Source organism: Papio anubis, chromosome 7 (genome assembly GCF_008728515.1).
Source record: "Papio anubis isolate 15944 chromosome 7, Panubis1.0, whole genome shotgun sequence".
Classification (NCBI taxonomy): Eukaryota; Metazoa; Chordata; class Mammalia; order Primates; family Cercopithecidae; genus Papio; species Papio anubis.
In genome coordinates, this window is record NC_044982.1 from 29,851,525 (window position 1) to 29,874,913 (window position 23,389).

Consider the following 23,389-nt stretch of genomic DNA (forward strand, 5'->3'; position numbering starts at 1 on the left):
TTGATCACTTGGTCAAGGAGGTATCTGCCAGCTTTTGCTACAGTAAAGTTGCTATTTTTCCTTTTATACAGAATACAGACTTACATACTTTAAGACTCTGCAAATGTCCTCTTTCTGCTCAAATTTTTGCCCACTAATATTAGCATCTATCAATGGATCATGCCTCAGTAATAACTATGGTGTTCTCTTGGTGATTTTCTGTATTCGCAATCCTTCTACATTTATCGACTGGAGTTTTTCTACAGGAGTTGCCCCTCTCTACCACTTGTTTATTCAGTTGTTTGTATCTATAGGGACTCAGGTTTATTTTATTCCTTGGGTTACAATACAATACTATCATTTATTTTACTGTTCAATTTCCAACTTTGGCCATTGGGAGTTCATTCAGGTGGGTTCCTGTGCCCTCCTTTTTTTGAGCACTTCCTTACTCCTCCTCCTTTTTTTGACATCCTCCTCCCCCCCCTTTTTTTTTTAGCACTTCCTTACTCTCTGGAGTCACAGAAATTACTTTTCTGGGCAAGCACAGTGGTGCATGCCTGTAATCCCAGCACTTTGGGAGGCTGAGGCGGGAGGATCACCTGAAGTCAGGAGTTCGAGACCAGCGTGGCCAACATGGTGAAACCGTATCTTAGCTAGGTGTGGTGGCATGTGCCTGTAGTCCCAGCTACTCAGGAGGCTGAGACACAAGAATCACTTGAATCCGGGAGGCGAAGGTTGTAATGAGCAGAGATCTCTCCACTGCACTCCAGCCTGGGCGAGAGTGAGACTCTGTCTCAAAAAAAAAAAAAAAAAAAAAAACAACAGAAGAAATTATTTTTCCAAGGAGAATTGTATTTGGAAACCTAGATCTGGGAGGTTGTGCACTCATCACTATGTGGGTATCACTACTTCTGGACTTTTTGGTGAACAGAGCTAGGAAATATATGTGTGTGCATGTAAACTAACCTACCCATAACACACATTTATATTTATTTCCATACCAGTCCATCTATATATGTACACTGAACAAAAACCATGAGTCTATACTTATACCTCAGTCCCCAGTCCATCACTATGTGACTCATTCATGCCGTCCCCTTTTTCGTATTTGTCATTTCTTTCTCCTGGCCATAAACCTGCCTCTTGTTTTCTACCATATATCTGCTTATGTGTTCATTTCTAATATATATACATAATTAGTTTCAGAATTGCTAAGCCATAGTCCTAGAAACAAATTTACTAACTACAGCATGGTGTCTGTTAGTATATAAGGTTGTGGTTGTTTACCCTTATGGTATCCAGTCAAAATACATTTTTCCCCAGTTACTTAGGTCAACTCTTTCTTCTCACCCTCTTCAGTGGATTATTTAATTCACGTATAATACAGTTAGATTCATTTCTCAGAGTCTGCATTTCATCTTTCCTCACACATCCTGGTTGATTTTATTATGGCTGATATATGGCAGAATTCATTCTTTGTGGTATACAGTTCTATATGTTTTGACAAATCCATGAAGTCATATATCCACCACCATAGTCCCATTCAAAAGAGTTCCATCACCCTCAACAGCCCCTCATGCTGCCTCTTTTACCCCTCATCCCTTCCTATCTCCTGGCAACCACTCTTCTCTTTTCTATCCTAATAGTTTTGCCTTTTCTAAGTTACATTAATGAAACCATACAATGTGTTGTTTTTTGAACTAGCTTCTTTCATTTAACAAAATGCATTTAAGAGTCATCCACGTTGCTGCAGAGTTCCTTTTTATGGTAGAGTAATAGTCTGTTACAGAGATGTACCACATTTTGCTTATACATTCACCTGCTGAAAGACACCTTCTTATTTTCCTCTTTTTTGGTGATTATGAATAAAATGGCTATAAACATTCATGTGTAGGTGTTTGTGTGAACATGAGCTTTTTTCTGTCTTGAGTTCTCCTGCCTCAGCCTCTGAGTAGCTGGGATTACAGGCGTGTGCCACCACGCCTGGCTAATTTTTGTATTTTTATTAGAGACAGGGTTTCACCATTTTGGCCAGGCTGGTCTTGAACCCCCGACCTCAGGTGATCCACCTGCCTCAACCTCCCAAAGTGCTGGGATTACAGGAGTGAACCACCGCGCCCGAATATGTATGCCCATTTTGAATTCCCACCAAGAATGTATGACAGCATCAGTTGCTCCACATCCTTGCAAATATTTACCATTTCCAGTTTTTGGTTTTGTTCTTCCATTCTAGTAAGTGTGTAGTGGTATTTCATGGTTGTTTTAATTTGCATTTCCTCAATGATTAATGATGTTGAACATCCTTTTGTATGCTTATTTGCCATTTATATTTCTCCTTTGTCCAGATCTTTTGCTTATTTTATTTTAATTTTTATTTATTTATTTATTTATTTTGAGATGGAGTTTCGCTCTTGTTGCCCAGGCTGGAGTGCAATGGCATGATCTTGGCTCACCGTAACCTCCGCCTCCCGGGTTCAAGTGATTCTCCTGCCTCAGCCTCCTGAGTAGCTGGGATTACAGGCATGCACCACCACGCCTGGCTAATTTTGTATTTTTAGTAGAGATGGGGGTTTCTCCATGTTGATCAGGCTGATCTCGAACTCCCGACCTCAGGTGATCTGCCCGCCTCGGCGTCCTAAAGTGCTGGGATTACTGGCGTGAGCCACTGCGCCCGGCCCTTTTGTTCATTTTAAGTTGAGTTATTTATTTTCTTATTGCTGAGTTTGGCAAATTCTTGATATATTCTGGAAATAAGTCTTTTGTCAGAAATGTGATTTGCAAATATTTTCTCTCAGTCTGTGGCTTGTCTTCTCATTCTCTTAACAATGTCTTTCACAGAGCAAAAGTTCTAATTTTAATAAAGCCAAATTTTGTCAAAATTATACAAATAGTTTTTTTTCTATTATGGATCACATTTTTGGTGTCATATCTAAAAATTATTTGCCTAACCCACGGTCATGCGGATTTTCTCCTGTTTTGTTCTAGAAGTTTTATAGTTTTGACTTTTGCATTTAGGTTTATGATCCATTTAATTTTTTTTATTGCAATGAAATATGCATGATAAAATTTGCCATTTAACCATTAAATTTAACATTTTAAAGTGTACAATTCAGTGAGATTAAGTATATGCACAATGTTGTGCAACCATCGCCACCATTTATTTCCAGAACTTTTGCTGTGACCCATTTTGAGTTAGTTTTTGTATAAGTTGTGAAGTTATAGGTTGAGATTCATTTGTTTCACATGTGGACGTTCAATTGTTCCATCGCCATTTGTTGAAAGACTATTCTTTTGCCATTTAATTGTCTTTTCACCATTGTTGAAAATCAGCTGAATTTGTAACTTTTCAATTTTGTTGTGGGGCTAGTATTTCAGAAACCACATAACCAGCATGTGCTGTACCCTCTGATTAAACTGTTGTGCTTTTGAACTACTGGTTTGTGAGGTAAGCCTTCATGGTACTGAGAAGTGGGTCTGAAAGCACTTAGGGGTGGGAGGTGAATTGACTGTACAGTTAATCCAAGGAGCTTGGCTTACATTTTGAGGACAGTGGGAGTTTGCAGTAAAAGGTTTTAGGCAGCAGTGATCTGATATGATTCACACAGTGAAAGATTGCTCTGGCTGCAGTGTGGAAAATGGATCCAGGCAGAGGAGAATCAACACTAGTCAGGAATGGCTGGAGGAAGTGGATCCACTGAATAAATACAAAGGTCAAACCACTTGGATTTGGGAATCAATCAGATATAAAAGAGAAAGAGGAGAAGAAAAAAGCGGGGGCCAGGATAGCTCAGTACATGGTTGTGCCACTCCTAAAGGAGAGAACAAAGGAGCTGGGGCAGGAGTCTTTTGGAGGATGGTGGTGGGCAGGTGATGAGTACAGCTTTGCCTGGGTTGAGTCTTTGAGTTGCCGCTGGGGTGTCCTTTGGGAGAGGTCCACAGGCAAAAAGATTTATGGGTCTGTGGCCCAGAAAAAGGATTTGGGTTAAAAATGTAGATGTGTGAGTTTTCAGCATATGGATGGTATTTGAAGCCATTGGAGTGGTGAGACTTTCTCAAGAAGGGACAGTGGAGTAAGAGGAGGGAAGAGGCCAAAGGAGAAATCCTAGGAACATCATCAGGAAAAGGATGGTGGTTAGAGGAACAGAAGTGAAGGACACAAGGATAGGACTTCCACCAAGACAAGCGGAAAACAAGAATGTCACAGAAACCGAGGGAAGAGAATCTTACAAGAAGGGGGAAGTTATGCAAAATTACAGAATATTCAAGAAATAATAATGCCTAGGGCGTGTTCTTTCTGCAGGACCCTACTATCCTCAACAAGGAAAGCATCAGGAACAGTGAGGAGGGAGTTTTGGTGGCGTGATGGTGGTGGAAGCTATATCATAGTGGAATGAGCATGAATAAGAGTGAGGAATTGTAGACAGCAGCTGCAGACAACTCTTGCAAGAAGATTGGCTGTGAGAGGTGGGAACGCAGGGGCTAGCTGGAGGGGACCTGGCACTGAAGAAGGGCTTCTTGACAGGAGTGATTTGAGCATGTCTTAAATGTTGATGAGAAGGGGTCAGTGAAGGAAAGGAGAGGGGTAGTAGAAGGAGCGTCATCTCAGAGGAGGCAGGCAGGAGGGGGTCCGGAGCATGGTGGAAGTTCCAACTGCTGTGTTGGGAGAAGTGGAAAAGGTAGTTAGAGATGCTGGTCAATGCATTGTTGTAGCAACAGGGATTAGAGAATTTACACTTGGTGGCTCTATTTTTTCTCTAAAGTTGATGGGGAGATAATCTCCTGAGAGCAAGAAGGGAGGCAATAGGGCAGCAAGTTTGAAAAGAATGATCATTGTAAGAATGGGAGAGAAAGCTAATTAAAGAGCATAGAATTGCTGGGGAGGGTTGAGGGCAGAAGAGAGGTTGGAGACTAGCACATTAATGGCCTCAGTCTATGGAGTTGGTAATTTTATTCATCGGTGCTCAGCAGCCCAGATGTAAGAGCCAAGAAGAATAGTTTTACTGACCTACGCAGATATAATCCAAGAACAATGGTCAGGAGAGTTGATGATATTGGGGACAGTGATTTAAAAGAGGGGTCATGGGAATTCCATGTTGGATAGAGAAAGAAATGATGACTGAGAGAAAGCTTGAGAAGGACAGAATAGAGAAATCAAGGGTTTGATGGAGTTAAAAGATGAAGTAGAAGTGGGAGAGGCAGAAAGCCATGAGAAAGCCATGCCCTCAGAGTGGGTGTGTGAATTTATGATTTCAGAGGGGAAACAGTGCCCGGTGATGACATATCCAAGGTGCAGCCAGGGAAGGGAGTGTCTGAAGTACATGGAAATGAAGGTCATTGAGGAGATCATGGCAATGAGCTTCCAGGGGTTAGGATGACTCATCCACACTGGTGACAGGAGGACTAGAGGTAGGGAAGAAGACAGTGAGTCCAGGGCTGAAGTTTCAAGGAATCGGGGAGTGGGCAGGAGGTCAAGGAAAGTCAAGGTTGAGGTTGGGGTAAACATTGATGAGTGCCTGATAAATCTCTAATGAACACATGGATGCATGAATCAGTGAATAAGTGAGCAAATGAATCCAGTAATTCAGACTAATCTGGCGTACATTCTGGGAATATCTAGCCATAAATCTTGAGATTCCCAAAGAAAACACTAGGCTCAGAGAAGGCAGATCACTAGGAGTATAGAGGCCTTGGGTTATCATAAGAGTTGAAGATGAGCAAATCTTTTCAGCCTATCCTATCTGAGAAGCTGTTTGTGCTCTCTAGACCAGCCCATGTTCAATACAGTAGCCATAAGGTCCTTGCAGTATTCAGGACCTGAAATAAGGCTAGACCAAATTCAGATGTGATGTCCAAGTAAAACACACACTGGATTTTGAAGACTTAGTACAAAAAAAGAACATAAAATATCTCATCTTGAACTATTGATTACAAGTTAAAATACAAAATTTTTGGATCTATGGGGTAAAATAAAATATTGTTAAATTAATTTCACTTGCTTTATCAATTGATTTATTTTTACTTTTTACACGAGGCTACTAGAAAATTCTAAATTACATGTGTGGTTCACAGTATATTTCTTTTGGGCAGCCCTGTTCCAGGCGTTGGTCAGTAGCCTCTGTGATCCTGAAGAAAGCACTATGCCGCCCCAATATTTGCACATGTTCAATCAATAAGTTAATAAATGTAGCCACTCTGTTGGAATTCCACATATATTTGTTGTCATAAGTAAAATTTTAGCCCTCAAGGGCTTAAATTTCTTGTACACTGGAAATGTCCCTTTAAGAGAGCATCTTAAGTCTCTCAAAGTATTGCAAAACCTCCCACTTGCTCCATTAGATAGGTTCTGCACCCTGGAAACCATGGCGGTGATGGATGCAGGTGCTCACACTTGTCTTCATTGTTAGCACAGTTGGAATGAATTGAGGGGATTGTCTCTCTTCTTGGGATATTTCTGACACAATGAGGTTGGAGACTGTGCAGATTGCACTTGTAATTTTCCTCTGACTGGGGAAGCCTAAGGCTCCACTCCTTCAGGCCCAATCTCCTTGGAACCTGTAGTTACTGGCTTGCTTAGTAATACTCATTACAGTCGGAAGGGCAGGAACCCTATTTTAGCCAGAAACTGTGGAAGAAGATCCTATGTCAGCAGCGTCCGGAGCTGTTTTTTCCACCCAAATCCAAAAATGTAATAGTAAACATTGAGAGTTGACGCTGGGTCAGGCACAGTGAGGAAACTGAGGCCCCAAGACCTTAGCAACCTGAGAGGTTCCACAGGTAAAAAGTGGCAGAGCTAGGATCTCAGCGTAGGTGGTGTTGAGATCCACCACACTAACTCCAAAGTGTGTGATCCTCATATCATCCTACACCTTCCAACACAACTGATTATGGACCAGGAAACAAAAAGAGGGAAGCCTCACTTAATTGGTCTCAGAAAAAGCCTCTGAAAGAACATGGATCAGTTGGGCTGACATATTGTGCCCACGCATGTGCATTGAACAGCCCACTTGAGACTAGATCCTTCAGCAGAGGTTCCCAAACCATGCATTGGAATAAGTGTTTAAGGGCCTCATTCCAGGGCTGCTAAATCAGAACTCTGGGAGTAGGGCCTAGAAATTTGTATTTTGAAAGCATTTTCCCCGTGGAGATAAGGGAACCATTACCCTTGATTAGGATCTGATTTGGAACTTGGACTTCTGGATAACTCATGGTACAAAATGGAAGGAGGGTACAAGGAGGGTTTTACTCAAGCCACATCAAAGGAGGGGGCCTGACCTCAGGAGCGCCTTTGGTAGATCCACCATTTGTGCACTAATTTCTTTTTTTTTTTTTTTTTTTTTTTTTTTGAGACGGAGTCTGACTCTGTCACCCAGGCTGGAGTGCAGTGGCCAGATCTCAGCTCACTGCAAGCTCTGCCTCCCGGGTTTACGCCATTCTCCTGCCTCAGCCTCCCGAGTAGCTGGGACTACAGGCGCCCGCCACCTTGCCCGGCTAGTTTTTTGTATTTTTTTAGTAGAGACGGGGTTTCACCGTGTTAGCCACGATGGTCTCGATCTCCTGATCTCGTGATCCGCCCGTCTCGGCCTCCCAAAGTGCTGGGATTACAGGCTTGAGCCACCGCGCCCGGCCTTGTGCACTAATTTCTAAGCAGCTTCCCAACCTTCAGATTGCTGGGGCCTCTGTTTCCTCTCAAAGGGATGAGTGCTGTTGCCTGAAGGCAGGCAGACATTGCCACCTCTAGAACTAAGGGTAAGTAGTGGGAAGGCCACAATAACTCTCTCCTTCTTCCTCCTTTTAGCCTTTCAGTGTTATGATGTACCCAGCTGGTCCAGGATCTGGTGACTCCCCAGAAGGCTTCCCTGAACAACCAAGTCTCCAGCCACAAATTGGAACTCGCACAACTCAGACACTGGGTACTGAAACTGGGTGCATCATCCAGTCCCTCCTTCAGAGCCTGTTTGGGGCAGAAGACTGGGGGAGGGAGACTGGGGAAGAGAGACTCAAAGAGGTTGCTGGGTGGCACAGAAGTGATGGCAGAACTGGCCTTCATTTAGTGACACATGCTTTGTTCAACCAGTCAACAAAGGCTTATGTGGTGGCTAGTAGTGCTAGCGAATGCAGATTTGGCCGCTTGCAAAACCAATGAGCAAGGTCGTGGTATGGTAGAAGTAGACCGACTTTATCATAAACCAAAGCTAGCAGTGGGGAAAAACGATCCAGGCTTTTGCTTTAATGGAACTGCTTCACATTTCCAAGGAAAATGCAAGGCTTTAAGAAGTTTTGGTATGGAGGGTATGCAACGGGTGAGGCAGTGCAGGTCTTCATGACGAGTTCTGATGACTTACCTTGAGTTACTGCCCATCTGGTGAACAGGCTGGCATCATCTTGGGCTGGGCTGAGTTGTAAATTAACTGTAGCCTTGAAGCAATCTCCTGGTGGGGGAGATTTCCACAGATGCCTATACTGTTTCAAGATTTAGTCTCTGGAACTTTTAAGCCAACACAATTAGATATGCTAACAGTATGTGTGTGGCGGGGGGATGGGGTGTCGGGGGCGGGGGGTGCCTAGTGGTTAACTGAACAAAAAGAAACAAAGAAATAAAAGAATATAACAAGAATATAACCTTCAAGCTGGGTACTTGGTTACAGTAGGTGCTTGGACCGTATTAGAGATACCTCAAGGTAAGCAACAACCAACCAGAACTGGTTCCTGGCCTTGTGGACGTTTCTCTCTTCTCTCTCTCTCTCTCCTCTCTTTGTCCTCTCTCCTTTCTTTCTTGACTCTCTTACCAATGGGACACCCTGTTTTCCTGGATTAGGGAAAAGAAGACCCATTTAGAAAGTAGGGAAGGAGACAAAATCTTACTTCCCACAAATTGAGGTGGGACTCAATTTGTGACCTAGAATCTGAGACAGGGAAGTAGAGGCAGGAAAAGAGGGAAAATGGGGGAAGAACTCGCTTCCTTTCTGGGCTGAGAAGGGCTAGAAGTCAAGGTTAAGTGGAGCCTTAGAGCAAGTCCAGCTCTTCATTTTACAGGTGAGGAAACTGAGGGGCGAAGAGGTTATAGTGTGGTCACAAGGTGGACACCTAGTTAGCGGCAGAAGTGGGAATAAACTGTGGCCTTTGAATAACACTACGGGGCCTCCAGTGAGGCACTCAATTTTAATCCGGCACGCTTGGGTGGCAGACGGGAGCTAGGCGAGGCTAGTTGCCATGGGAACCGGTTCCTCCCACTTCCTGCGTGTGCACCCATAGACCTATGCTCCCAATAAAGTTGTTGTTGAAGCGCGGCGGCGGGAGCGCCGGCTGCACCACGTGGGCCGGACCGGGCCGGGGGCGGGGCCGAGCTGAGGGAGGCCCTGCAGGCGGCAGTGAGGAGCGGAGGCGGGCGCGGGCGGCCGGCCATGATCGCTTCGTGCCTGTGTTACCTGCTGCTGCCGGCCACGCGCCTCTTCCGCGCCCTCTCAGGTACCGGCCAGGCGTACCGATAGACAGGAGCCCGGCCTGGGCCCGCCTCTGCGGGGCTCCGCGGGCCTGGGGCGGCGTGCGGTTGTCCGGGCCTCACGACTACGGTGCCCCGGGCAGTGCCGACGTGTAGGGAGGCGTTCCTGAGCCCCTGTCCCGCGGGCCCCTCCTGACCCCACGAGGCCTGGACCTGGCCGACGACCCTCGTGGGCGGCCCCGCCTCCCGCCTGTTGTCAGATGGCGTCCGGCCACGGTTAAGGTGGAGAGGAGCTGTGGACTGGCAGGGCCCTTTCCTGGCCCTGGGGGTGCAGAGAGATCGTGGGGTCGGCCAAGTGAGCACCCCGGGGGGTCGGGAAGGGGTAGCAGCTCGAACCGAGGCGAGTGCCCAAATTCTCGGCGGGTGAGGCGGGTCGGCTCTGGGAGGTTTCTGGCCGAAGTACTAGACGCACCGGTTTTCGCCAGGTTAACTTCACACTCACCTTTCACTGCCAGCTGGCAGCTCTTGCTCCTCTCTCGCCGGTGTCTGGTTGAAAAACGGACGCTCAGTCAGAGACACATTTAGATCTCAGCTTTGGAGCATTCCCGCCCCCAGTCCCGGCGGTTTAGAGGGAGATGTGCTGGGGTGGGGGCAATGCTCAGTCCATACCTCAGGGGGAGTGGTTATTTCGTTACTTTTTCATAATTTGTCTGCATTCTCAATTCCTGGGCTTTGAAATTACGGAGGGTTTTATGCGACCATCAGTTTCTGAGATCCCATGGAACTCGCAGACTTTTTGCCTTTAATTTATGGGACAGGACCAAGAAGTACTTAGAAATGAGGGCTCCAACTGTGTGTTTTGTGGTTTTCCTTTGTGGAACTTTACGCAATTGATACACAATGTGTGTGTCATTGATAATATATATTTCATATAGAAATATTTTAAATTTATTTATCTGCCATTAGAATGCAAACTTCAGGAGGGCAGGGCCACGCCCATTTTGTTGGCTGTATCTCTGGTGTTAACACATTGCTTGGTATATAGTAGGCACTCAGTGAATTCAGGAATGTCTTGTGTGTCCATACTTCTGAGGAATGGGAAACTCCACAGAAGTAATTGTTTTCAGAGAACTAAGGATATTCTTTTAACTATGTTGCTGTTACTCCTGGAGCTCTTCTAATGCCCTCTATGGCAGCCTTAGTGATATAGTATGCTAGTCCAGAGGTTTCCAGACCAGTAGAGTCGTAGGGATCTCAGAGGAGGGCTCCTCCCCACCTACACATTACAGTAGTCCCACTTATATTTACTTGGCATATTTGGTTTCCAAATAAGATTTTTAAAAAACAGAAGCATTCTGCTGCTGAAAATCCACCACCACCACTGCCAAAAGACATCTGCCAAAATCGAAAGCCTCTAACTTCGTGCATATGAACCAAAGAACCTCTGCCATCTGGTACACGCAGAGGATGTTCCAAGGGGCAGATAATTAGCAAGTCCTTGAGACTAAAGCTCAATGACCCAGTCCATAGGTTTAGAGCAGGGTTTCTCAATCTCAGCACTGTTGATGTTTTGGGCCGGATCATGTGTTGTGGGTCTGTCCTGTGAATTGTTGGAAGTTCAGCAGCGTCTCTGTCCTCTAACCACTAGATGCCAGTGGCACTGCTGCAGTTGTGACAACCACGGTGTCTTTGAACATTGCTAAATGTCTTCTGACGGCAAAATCACCGTGGTTAAAAACCATTGTTTAGAAGGACATAAATATACATAGGCTCCAAACAACATATTTGAACAGTCTTTCAATATTTGAGCCACTTTTAAGTTTTCTTGCCTTAAAAAAAAAATTGCCAGTAAAATGAGTCTAGTGATTGAGGGCCGGCATTGTGCATGTCACTTGTCCTGTGCTGTAAATAAATGGCTGAGTGTGTGAGTGTGGGAGTTGTTTGCTCTCACCAAAATGCTATGCTCAGAGTTTTTTTAGAGTTTTTCCCACGTTCTTTCTTGCCTGTTGGTTGTGATTTGTGGCTGCAGTAGCAAAGAGATGTCAGCTGTCTCTTACTGTCAATTGTTGGCACCTTGTAATTTATAGCCTCTGATGTGTTGTGGAATGGGAAAGCAGATAATGAAGTTTGTGAAGATTTTATTACAATAAGTAGCTTTAAGAAGAGGCTTAAGGGCCTTTGCTGAGATGTAAATTGTATAGATTTTTGAGACTCTACTTTAGGACTTTTTCTTTTGGAGTACATTCATAGATCAGGGAATTTATACAACTAGAAAAGCTCCTAGAGATTATCTAGTTCAAACTTTGCTTGTCTCTATTTTTTTAAATTAAATTTTTTTTTCCAATTTTTTTTCAATTTTTTTTTTTTTTTTTTGAAATGAGGTCTCACTTTGTCTCCCAGGCTGGAGTGCAGAAGGGCAGTCATAGTTCACTGCAGCCTCAACCTGGGATCAAGCAGTCCTCTCATTTCAGCCTCCCAAGTAGCTAGGACCACGTGCATATGCCACCATACTTGGCTAATTTTTAATTTTTTGTAGAGATGAAGTTTCGTTATGTTGCCCAGGCTGGTCTGTAACTCCTGGCCTCAAGCGATCCTGCTGCCTCTGCCTCAGCCTCTGCCTCCCAAAGTGCTGGGAGCCACCACGCCTGGCCTCTTGTTCCCATTTTACAGTCAAGAGTAACTCCATCTGACTAGGGGCATTGTGCAAGGTCAGTTTTATTAATTTTGCTGCTAGATCATAACCCACAGTTCTGATTCACAGTCAAGTGCTGGTTCTAATGTAATGTGGTTCTTAGAACCAAAGAGTTTGTTAATAGTTTTAACTAAGTCATGTAAAAGGAGTGTGGTTATATGTGCCCATCTGTGTTCTAGATTATGTGAGAGAGCTGTTCTTTCATGCACTGAATATTTATCAGATCCCTGCCTTATAAATTAGTCACCACTTGTAAAGAACAGTGCCTGGCACATAGTGAATACTTTGCCCTGATTATGATGATGATGTTCGGGCATTAAGGTGGGCAGGCTCGGTGATGGTACGATCAGCAAGGTGGATATGGGTCTTGCTTTTATTGGGCTTATGTTTTAGCTGGGAGAAGAGTGTGGATTGGATGACAGTCTTATAACCTGGTATTTTGGCTTTCCTCCTAGATGCTTTCTTTACATGTCGAAAAAATGTCCTTCTGGCGAAGAGCTCATCCTCCCAGGTAGAAGGCGACTTTGCCATGGCCCCTCGGGGCCCTGAGCAGGAGGAATGTGAGGGCCTGCTGCAGCAGTGGCGAGAAGAAGGGTCAAGCCAGGTACTCTCAACTGCAAGTGAGGGGCCCCTTGTAGATAAAGGACTAGCCCAGAGCAGCCTGGCACTTCTGATGGATAATCCTGGAGAAGAGAATGCTGCTTCAGAGGACAAGTGGTCCAGCAGGCAGCTGAGTGACCTTCGGGCAGCAGAGAACCTGGACGAGCCTTTCCCTGAGATGCTAGGAGAGGAACCACTGCCGGAGGTGGAGGGCCCTATGTGGGCAGCTATCCCCATGCAGACGGACCCCCAGTATGCAGACTGTGCTGTCCTCCCAGTGGGTGCCCTGGCCACAGAGCAGTGGGAAGAGGACCCGGCGGTGTTGGCCTGGAGCATAGCACCTGAGCCTGTGCCCCAGGAAGAGGCTCCCATCTGGCCCTTTGAGGGCATGGGGCAGTTGCAGCCTCCCCCAATGGAAATACCATATCATGGTGAGTCTGACAACTGACTGAGTGAGCCAAGGGAGCAGGGTGTCTCAGGTGTGGGCAGAGCCATTGCTAAAGAGAAGATTCTATGGTAGGGAGCTCTGCCACTGCATTCTATTTTTCTAAGAATCTTGGCGTGTAAGATCTAGAGGGGCCTTACAGATCATCTCATCCAGCCCCATGGTTTTAAAGGTGAAATAATCACAGTGCAAAGAGGTAGCAGAACATGCCTAAAGTCATAAAGCCAGGTAGGGGAAGAACTGAAAGCATACTCTAGTTCTGATTCTCCACAATATCATTTCTCTGGTGGTAACCCTAGGGCTTTCTGAGGGTAGGGATGGAGAGGTCTCAGGGCATCTATTCTCTGTCTCAGTCACAATCACCTCAGTTTTATTTGTGTTGTATATTCAGAGTCCATTAAAATTTGAAGAAAGGCATCAATAGATTTGAAATCCACTATGCTGCCACATGCCATAGGGGAGATGGGGACACACTGTGGTTTCTAGTCCTACAGACTCTTCCAGGTTTAGGGATCAGAAAACACCCAGGGCTGCAGTTAACTCTAGAAATGTCTTTAACCTCAGGTGACTGTTAAGCACACTCATCTGAGTAATTCTCCAGAGATATATGGATTTATCAAAAATGAGAGATTGTCAGCTTGCATATATGGAGCATCTATTAGATGCTAGGTACTGGTGATGTAGTGGTAAGCAGGCCAAGATCTCTGGTTTTGTGGAGCTAACCATGTCATCTGAAGAATGTTCGTAGAGTGCTGCTCAATTCCCCACAGAGAGGGATGGGTGACAGGGCAGATGGTAAAAGGAACTTCAGGCATAATATTACTGAGTCAGGAGTAATGGTGCCTGAGGAGATGGTGGTGCCTCTGCATTACTTGTACTTGCCATGGAATGCTTCTCCCAATCCCTTTTCAGAAATTTTGTGGCGAGAATGGGAGGATTTCTCCACCCAGCCAGATGCTCAGAGCCTGAAGCCAGGAGATGGCCCTCAGTTCCAGTTCACTCTGATGTCTTATAACATCCTGGCTCAGGACCTGATGCAGCAGAGCTCAGAGCTCTATCTACATTGCCATCCGGACATCCTCAATTGGAACTATCGCTTCATGAACCTCATGCAGGAATTCCAGCACTGGGACCCCGATGTGAGTGACGGGGGGAGTTGCCATCTTGCATTGTTGCTGGACCTGGGCTGTTTCCCAGTGCTCTTAGAAGATGAGTTCAACCCCATAGTTGTTCAAATGATTGGAGTCCTATCTAGGGTTAGAGTTTGCCTGCCTGGTGTCAGTGAGTTGTTGGCAGATGCTGAGAAGAATCTCCCTAGGTGTGCACTTTCCAGCACCTTTATGCAGGAAGGGAGGCTTGAGGGATTCAAGGAGCAGGAAAATCCAGTGCACATGTCTAATCTCTTCAGCTTAGGTCTGGGCCTGTTCTTGCTGTTGGTGACTGGGAAGTTTCACTGTGACCCAGCAGCTTCCTACCTGGCCTCAGGACCTGCTCCTAGAGGGTGGGGGTCACATTCCAGCACTCCAGAGTGATTGGATTTCTTGTCAATTTCCCAGATCCTGTGTCTCCAGGAAGTCCAGGAAGATCATTACTGGGAGCAGCTGGAACCCTCTCTGCGAATGATGGGTAATGCAGCTCCCTGGGATGCTTGCCAGCTTTTCTTTCTATAGCCTTGCCTACTCTCTCCTGAAGACCCCATCCTTCCCTTTTGTCTTGGTAAACCCTCAGTTACACCTGTGAGCTAGCTCCTTCCATGTGTGCCTGAGAAAGTAGAATTCTGCAGTTTTAAAGCAATTCTGACATACATTGCTATTTGATCCTTGAAGTAACCAATGTGGTGAGACTGTTATTATTCCCATTTTACAGATGAGAAAACTGAATTTCTGAAAATTCTTGTGACTTCCTCAGAATCACAAAGCTACAAAGCTAGTAGATGTGGAGCTAGGAATCCAGCTTGTCTGACTCTAGATTCTGGGCTCTTTTCTATCATGTTACATTGCTTCATACCCTTCCCTCCTTGCCCTTCCAGCCCCTCAGTCACCTAGTTACAACTGTTAAGGGGGAACCTGCTGAACCAAGGAAGTGGCAAAGACTTCTTTACTGAGTAGTAGGAACAATGCCTCAGGGGCACACACTGGGACTACTGGTGCTGGTTGGAAGGGATTCAGGCTTTAAGGACTCTGACCCATCTCCTTGGTGGGGTTTTCCTTGCAGGCTTTACCTGTTTCTACAAGAGGAGGACCGGGTGTAAAACTGATGGCTGTGCTGTTTGCTACAAGCCCACCAGATTCCGCCTGCTTTGTGCCAGCCCTGTGGAGTACTTCCGGCCTGGCTTGGAGCTACTTAATCGAGATAATGTGGGCTTAGTGTTGCTACTGCAACCACTCGTCCCAGAAGGCCTGGGGCAAGTCTCGGTGGCCCCGCTGTGTGTGGCAAATACCCATATCCTTTACAACCCACGCCGGGGTGATGTCAAGCTGGCCCAGATGGCCATTCTCCTGGCAGAAGTGGACAAGGTGGCCAGATTGTCAGATGGCAGCCACTGCCCCATCATCTTGTGCGGGGACCTAAATTCTGTCCCTGATTCACCTCTCTACAACTTCATCAGGGATGGAGAGCTCCAGTACCATGGGATGCCAGCCTGGAAGGTGAAATGGGAGAGGCCACAGTGGGGGTGGGAACATGGTCTAGAGAGAGATTCAGCTGTTAGCATCAGTGCTTCTTCTGTGGCAGGGACCTCAGTACACCTGCTCTGGCCTGTTCCTCCTTTTTCTTGTTATGTTGAATAGCTTGTACCCAAGCCTGGAAGTTAAGAATTCTTGAGTACTTTGGCATGTTGGGATTTTTTTCAGTTTTTATCATTAATATTTTTAATTCACAAGTAGTACGTGAGTATGTACTTGGAGGAACTTAAACATTATACAGTAAGGCACAGGCCTGTTTTATTACCCACATTCCCTTTCTATTCTCTTAGAGTCACATAATGACCGTTCTAAGTTTGGTGGTAGTCTTTTAGCTTGTTTTCTTTGCATTTACAGTGATATCTATGTTCCTATGATACTGTAATCGGTGTTTACATTTGTTAAGCACTTAACTCTCTGCCATGTGCTATTTTGAGCACTTTATACTCATTAACTCATTAGTTTTCACAATTTCCATCATGGCTTTCATTTTATAAATGAGGAAACTAAAGCCCAGAAAAGTGAAGTAATTTGCCGTAGGTTATGTGGGTAGTTAGTGGTGGAGCCAGGATTTGTAACCAGGTGGTCTGGCTGCAGAGCTCTTACCCTCAAATACTGTGCTGTGATTGCTTATAACAGCCAATATGTAATCTGCCATGTGTGTTTTATAAACATGATACACTACTATATGTTTCATTTATAGCTTGTTTTTTTCCACTCAGCAATTTGCATATGGATCTCATTCCTTCTAACTGTTGAGTGTTGATGACAGACACCTCATAGTTTTATCAGCTTGTGCTGATTTCTTTATGTCACTTAATCTCCTTGTTCCTCTATTTTGCCCCTGCTGTTTCAATTTATTGACTAACTTTTGGCAAGGCACAATGGTGGAAGGACACAAGACGATTGAATTACTGTTGCGCACATGGGATTTTATGTAAATGAGCCAGATGTGTGCAGAGAAAGGCATGATCTTGCCCTAAAGGAGCTGTAATCAAGGAGCTCAGGGAAGGAGGAAAAGAACTGACTGCCTGCCACATGACAGGCACTGTTAGGCATAGTGAATGAGAGCACTTGCTTTGAAGCCAGACAGTCCTGAATTCAGATCCCTGCTCTGCCACCTTGAGCAAATTACTTAACTTTCTTAAACCCAATTTGCCTCATCCATACAATGGGGGATATAATGGGACCTGCCTCAGAGGTGTTTTTTTGGGTGAATTAAATAAAATAATGCGTGTAAAGTGTTTTCCAGTATCTGGTTCAAAGTCAGTAACTGGTAGTGATATTAAGATTCTTAACTGTACATGGTATTATTATCCCATTTTATTTTTTTATTTATTTATATTTTGAGACAGAGTCTCGCTCTGTTGCCCAGGTTGGAGTGCAATGGCATGATCTTGGCTCACTGCAACCTCCGCCTCCTGGGTTCATGTGATTCTCCTGCCTCAGCCTCCTGAGTAGCTGGGATTACAGGAGTGTGCCACCATGCTCGGCTAATTTTTGTATTTTTAGTAGAGACGGGGTTTTACCATGTTGGCCAGGCTGGTCTCGAACTCCTGAACTCAGATGATCCACCTACCTTGGCCTCCTGAAGTGCTGGGATTACAGGCATGAGCCACTGCTTCTGGCCTATCCCGTTTTATAGTAGGAGATATTGAACCCAAGAGAGTTAGCTAACTTGCCCAAAGTCACACAGCTATTAAGTGGCCATTGAATTGCAGATCTGTTTTACTTCAGATGACATATTGAAAATTTATGCCGTTATAGGGCAGGGGGATTCTGTCTATCGCTACTCTATCCCCAGCACCTAGCTAGTGTCTTTTGGCTTTCAAATATTTGTTGTTGTTAAATGGCATAAAGGGACTTGCTACACACGTTGGAGATGTGCAGATGACTGATGTTGCCGAATGTTTCCCCTACTACGTTTTGTCCGTTCCCAGGCTGCTCATTGGCTTTGACCGAGGATGGTGACGTAGATACGGTAAAGTGCTTTGGTGCTTTCCCATTTGGTTTGACCCTGTGGTTTCCCAGTAATAGGTTCAGGATATTAGACCTTGATCCAGAAGATCCAAAGATGAGGATAAACCTTTAACCATTGCAACTTAAAGCCCCTGAGAGTTGATATTCCCTGTGGAGGAGAATTGTATTGATTTTTTGGAGGTAAAATTTAGAGAACCACATGTTCATACTATTCGATTCCCCTTGATTCAGTCTCTTATCCTCCTCCTGTTTCATGGACATTTCAGTGTTGCCAGTGAAAAAGTAATGGTTTTAATTTGGTCCTTATTTTTAACCTGCCCCTGAGACTTACATGCTTGCTTATACCATGTATGTAGTGTGTGATTGTGTGTGTTTGTATTTGTCCACATGTCCCAAAACATGGGCTGTTATTTCCTTTTTCTATCTTGGTTTCCTTATTCCCACCCTGCTCTTTCCTTGCAGGTATCTGGACAGGAAGACTTCTCTCATCAGCTTTACCAGAGGAAGCTGCAGGCCCCCCTGTGGCCCAGCTCCCTGGGCATCACTGATTGCTGTCAGTATGTCTCCTCCTGTCACCCCAACAGATCAGGTGAGCACACGTCACATTCTTGGTTGGCTGTGTCTTCGTGTCCATTTTGGGAGAAAGCTGGTGTCTCAATGACAAGAAAAAGTGTAATCCCTCATTTCTCTTAGCATATTCTTCTGTTTTCTCACTGTCCTCCCAATGGCCGTCCAATAAAACGGACAACTTTAAATCACAGCCATTGGAAAATCTCCTTGTCTTCTGAATCCTTCCTCTGTGGATCTATGCTGGAAGTTGCTTGGTACTAAGGAGGTCTCAGCATGTTGCTTCATCTTCTTTCACTATATGGCTTTTCCTGGTTTACAGAGAGACGCAAGTATGGTCGAGACTTCCTGCTACGTTTCCGCTTCTGCGGCATCGCTTGTCAGCGACCAGTAGGATTGGTCCTCATGGAAGGGGTGACAGATACTAAGCCAGGTAATGGAAACTAATCCCAGTTTCTTGGTCTTCTTTCTTCTTCACTCCTGATGTTTGTCAGTTATGTGGTTTCCTGCTCTTTTCTAAGTATAGTTCTTAGAGATTAGCTTCTGGTAATACGTATACTTGGAAGCTCAGTTGAGTTCAGTGGCCATTGCATGGATGTGCAGTGTGATAAGAGCACCAGACCAGGAATCAAGACACCTGAGTTCTAACTAGCTTTGAGAGCTTGGGTAAGCCACTTAACCTTTTTAGACTTAAGTTGTTAATGACTAGCATGTGTACAGCATATATAGGGGAGAAGTTATACACGATGGGGCTTTGAAAATCATAAGGTGACAGTGGTTCTGGTTTTAATAAAAGTTGATCCTACTGAGAAATTTCAGATTGAATGTAGCAGCGTATACTTGACATTCTCCCCTTCTTGTCTCTGAAACCACTTCAAAGCAACAAGGAGAATGGAAAAAAGAAATGTAAACTCCATTGTAGACAAAACTGGGAGATTTGAAGATACCTGACACCAAGAACCACAACACAGAAGGAATGCCTGCAAGAAGCACTGGAGATCGTGCAGGGGTGCTAGAGGAAGTATAGAGAGACTTATCTGGGGGATATGTGGATCTCAGAAAGAACTAGCTGAGTACTTTTTTCCATCTGGAGCATAAAACCGAAATCCCTTTTTTTTTCTCCAACAAGAATAGAAAGCACAGGTCACGATAGGAGAGTCTCTGGACCAATTTTGATCATATGAGGCAGTGGAGGAAGGACTGATCAAGGATCAAGCCTTATTTCTGTTAAGCAATCTGGTCAAGTGGTAGAGAGGGTAGATAAGATACTTGTAGAGCTGCGTATCTCTTTTGGCTTGGGAGAGAAAGATTAAAAGGATGCCTACATAACCCTGTGTCAAAAAGAAAATTCCTGTTACTTGAAATACCCAGTCCTTCCCTTATATAAACTTTGCACAAATAACTGGTGGAGAAAAACCTCAACTAATTCAAAGCTGGGTTGTCAAAAAGGAAGAGCATGGAATCTGTACTAAAATACTACAAGAAAAAAGGAACAGAAAAACAAAAGGCGGATAAAGAATGTTTAACTTCAAAGATAAAAATAATTGCCATGGAGCTTATAGAAATTATGATGACTTTCTCATGAATAAAGAAATTGTCTTTATTTTTATTTTATTTTATTTTATTTTATTTTTTTATGACGGAGTCTCACTCTGTCACCAGGCTGGAGTGCAGTGGCACCATCTTGACTCACTGCAACCTCCGCCTCCTGGGTTCAAGTAATTCTCTTGCTTCAGCCTCCGGAGTAGCTGGGATTACAGGCGCACGCTGCCATGCCTATTTTTTTTTTTTTTTGATTGTAGTAGAGATGGGGGTTTCACCATGTTGCCCAGGCTGGTCTCGAACTCCTGACCTCAGGCAGTCTGCCTGCCTTGGCCTCCCAAAGTGCTAGGATTACAGGCGTGAGCCACTGTGCCCGGTCAAGAAATTGTCTTTATGAAAGAAAGAGCACAAAAATAACTGCCTATAAAGTAAGTTCAGGCATGTGGCAAAACATCAGAAGATGAAATGTAAGCTGCAGAGCTCAGAAAAGAAGTGGAATAAAACATAAAAATATTACAAAAAATAAAGACAAAATTGTATGCAGCACAAGTAGGAATAGATACTGTTGAAAACAAGGTAAGAGACAGGCCCGGAAATCCAAACAAAACAAACAAAATGAGAAGTAAAAGGTTAGAAAGGATTAGAGACAAAATGACAGTAGTGAAAGATAAAGGAGATTTAACTTATACATAATTAGAGTTCCCAAAGAAGAAAGCTTATAATATAATAACACAGAAAAAATATTTAAAGATAATTATTCAAGAAAGATTTTCCCAAAGTGAAAAGATGTGAATTTTCAGATTGAGAAGACATGTGTCCCAGTAAAAAATGGTACAGGAGCCAGGCACCCTGGCACACACCTATAATCTCAGCATTTTGGGAGACCAAGACAGAAAGATTGCTTGAGCCCAGGAGTTTGAGACCAGCCGGGGCAACAAAGTGAGATACCGTCTCTACAAAAAATCAAAAAATTAGCCAGGCATGGTGACGCGTGCCTGTGGTCCTGGCTACACAGGAAGCTGAGGCAAGAGGATTGCTTGAGCCCAGGAGGTCAAGGCTGCAGTGAGCCATGTCCGTATCACTGCACTCCAGCTTGGGTGACAGTGAGACTAAAGATGTAGGAGAATTAATACTAAGACATTCTAGTGAGGTTCTTGGAAGTCAAAGATGAAAGAGTCTTTTGGGCAAAAAAAAAAAAGATGTAGGAGAATTAATACTAAGACATTCTAGTGAGATTCCTAGAAGTCAAAGATGAAAGAGTCTTTTGGGCAGTTAAAAGATTGAGCTACTTTGAAGTCTAGCAGTAATGAGGTTGACCTCAGACCATTTTTTTTTCTTTTTTTTTTTTTCTTTTTTTTTTTTTTGAGACAGAGTCTTGCTTTGTCATCCAGACTGGAGTGCATTGGTGCTATCTTGGCTCGCTGCAACCTCCGCCTCCTGGGTTCGAGTAATTCTCCTGCCTCAGCCTCCCCAATAGCTGGGACTCTGGGCATGCACCACCATGCATGGCTAATTGTTTTGTATTTTTAGTAGAGATGGGGTTTCACCATGTTGGCCAGGCTGGTCTCAAACACCTGACCTCAGGTGATCTGCCCACCTCAGCCTCCCAAAGTGCTAGGATTACAGATGTGAGCCAGCGCACCCGGAAGACTTCAGACTTCTTAATATTGACATCCAACTCCAGAAGACAGTGGATTAAGGTTTCTAGGAAAGAAGATATAGTTCAAGAATATTATACTCAACTAACAACCTTTCTTCAAGAAACTACTAGAGGAGTAACTGAAGGCAACCAAGCAATGGCTGGGAAAACTATAGTAAAAGGACTGCTGATTAACACTGAATTTATTTTTTTCTTGTAAGAGTTTAATTTGAATTGGCGTTTTTCACAGAGCAACAAACATGTCTGTGGCCCAGTTTATTTTTAATTGCAAAGTGAAAGTATTATTATAGCTCTGTCAATAGCAATAGTAATAACAATGATGGCCACCCTGTATTGAGTGAACCAGCAGGTACAGGAACTGGGATAAGTAAATTCTGTGTCAGTCAGGTTCAGGCAGAGGAGCTCAGTGGTTTAGGATTACAAAAACAGTAACAGGATCTCACTTAGATAATTTCATATTAAGAATAGGTTATTTAAATCAGTGATATACTTGAATGAAACATAAAATAAATAGTAACAAAATTAAACCAAGAACCTTTAAAATATATACTGACAACCACTTTGTAGGTAGAAAAGACTCATTCTATAGGGGCAAAATAGCCAGTTCCCCAAAGGTGCAAAATAACAGTAGTATTTTGAAAATTGAGATTAGATTTGGGTAAACACACTCATTCTCCACATACTCTGAATGTACCCTTCTGTTTGTTCAATGCTCCTACCCAGGGCTGAACAGGCTCTTGATGAATCTCTTTTAAAGACTCTAAATCTAAATTTTTTTTTTTCATGACAGAGTCTCACTGTTTCACCCAGGCTGGAGTGCAGTGGTACAGTCGCGGCTCACTGTGTAGCCTTGATCTCCTAGGCTCGAGTGATCCTCCCACCTCAGCCTTCCGAGTAGCTGGGACTATAGGCACATGATACCATGCCGAGCTAATTTTTGTAATTTTTGTAGACATGGGGTTTCACCATGTTGCCAAGTCTGGTCCCGAACTCTTGAGCCTTCCTCCCGACTCGACCTCTCAAAGTGCTAGGATTATAGGAGTGAGCCACCATGCCCAGCCAACTATCCTTATTTTAAAAGGGCCATGAATGGAGTACAAGGAGATCTTAGTGTGTGAGTTCATTTTTTCTAGAGGCTCTGTTTAGATATGCTAACAATATTTCCAGTTCAATACCAGAATCATCCAACCCAACTGTGCATTTCAAAACATGACAACTTAACTGTGACACTAGCTTGAATGGGGAGCCTTGGAGTACAAAGAAAGATTCAGTGCTAGGTAGTGATGGTTTGATTTTCCCATAAGCTGACATTGCATTGTAGTGGAGCATTCTGCGCCATCAATGTGTATAATAAAATACATTGTGATTTTTACTATTTCCAACTCCCTTTGTTTTTTTTTTTTGTTTGTTTGTTTTGGTTTTTTTTTTTTTGAGACGGAATCTCACTCTGTCACTCAGGTTAGAGTGCCATGACACAATCTTGGCTCACCGCAACCTTTGCCTCCTGGGTTCAAGCAATTCTTGTGCCTCAGCCTCCCGAGTAACTGGGATATACAGGCATGTGACACCACGCCCAGATGGTTTTTGTATTTTTAGTAGAAACAGGGTTTCACCACGTTGGCCAGGCTGGTCTTAAAGTCCTGGCCTCAAATGATCCACCCACCTTGGCCTCCCAAAGGGCTGGGATTACAGGTGTGAGCCACCAGGCCCAGCCCCCAACTCCCTTTGTAATGGAATAATTTGTTAAAAGGGTATTTAATTTTTAAGTTCTCCCTCATTGTTAACATTTCTATTATGAATGATT

At 44.2% G+C, this 23,389-nt stretch overlaps 1 protein-coding gene across 9 annotated transcripts in view; it reads left to right on the forward strand.

Annotated features, from left to right (window-relative positions):
* ANGEL1 (angel homolog 1) overlaps positions 1-23,389 on the forward strand; it is a 50,190-nt gene that overhangs the window by 14,914 nt on the left and 11,887 nt on the right. For 4 of the 9 annotated variants that reach the window (XM_021941420.2, XM_009212008.4, XM_031667941.1 and 1 more), the window contains 7 exons: positions 7,775-7,889; positions 12,566-13,141; positions 14,068-14,294; positions 14,712-14,781; positions 15,370-15,803; positions 18,279-18,405; positions 18,706-18,816. In XM_021941420.2, the coding sequence (XP_021797112.2) occupies positions 7,775-7,889; positions 12,566-13,141; positions 14,068-14,294; positions 14,712-14,781; positions 15,370-15,803; positions 18,279-18,405; positions 18,706-18,816 (1,660 nt within the window). Of the gene's footprint in view, positions 1-7,774; positions 7,890-9,253; positions 9,819-11,954; positions 12,127-12,565; positions 13,142-14,067; positions 14,295-14,711; positions 14,782-15,369; positions 15,804-18,278; positions 18,406-18,705; positions 18,817-23,389 lie in introns of those variants that run through there. The other 5 variants (XM_009212010.4, XM_031667943.1, XM_009212011.4 and 2 more) reach the window with 5 other exon arrangements.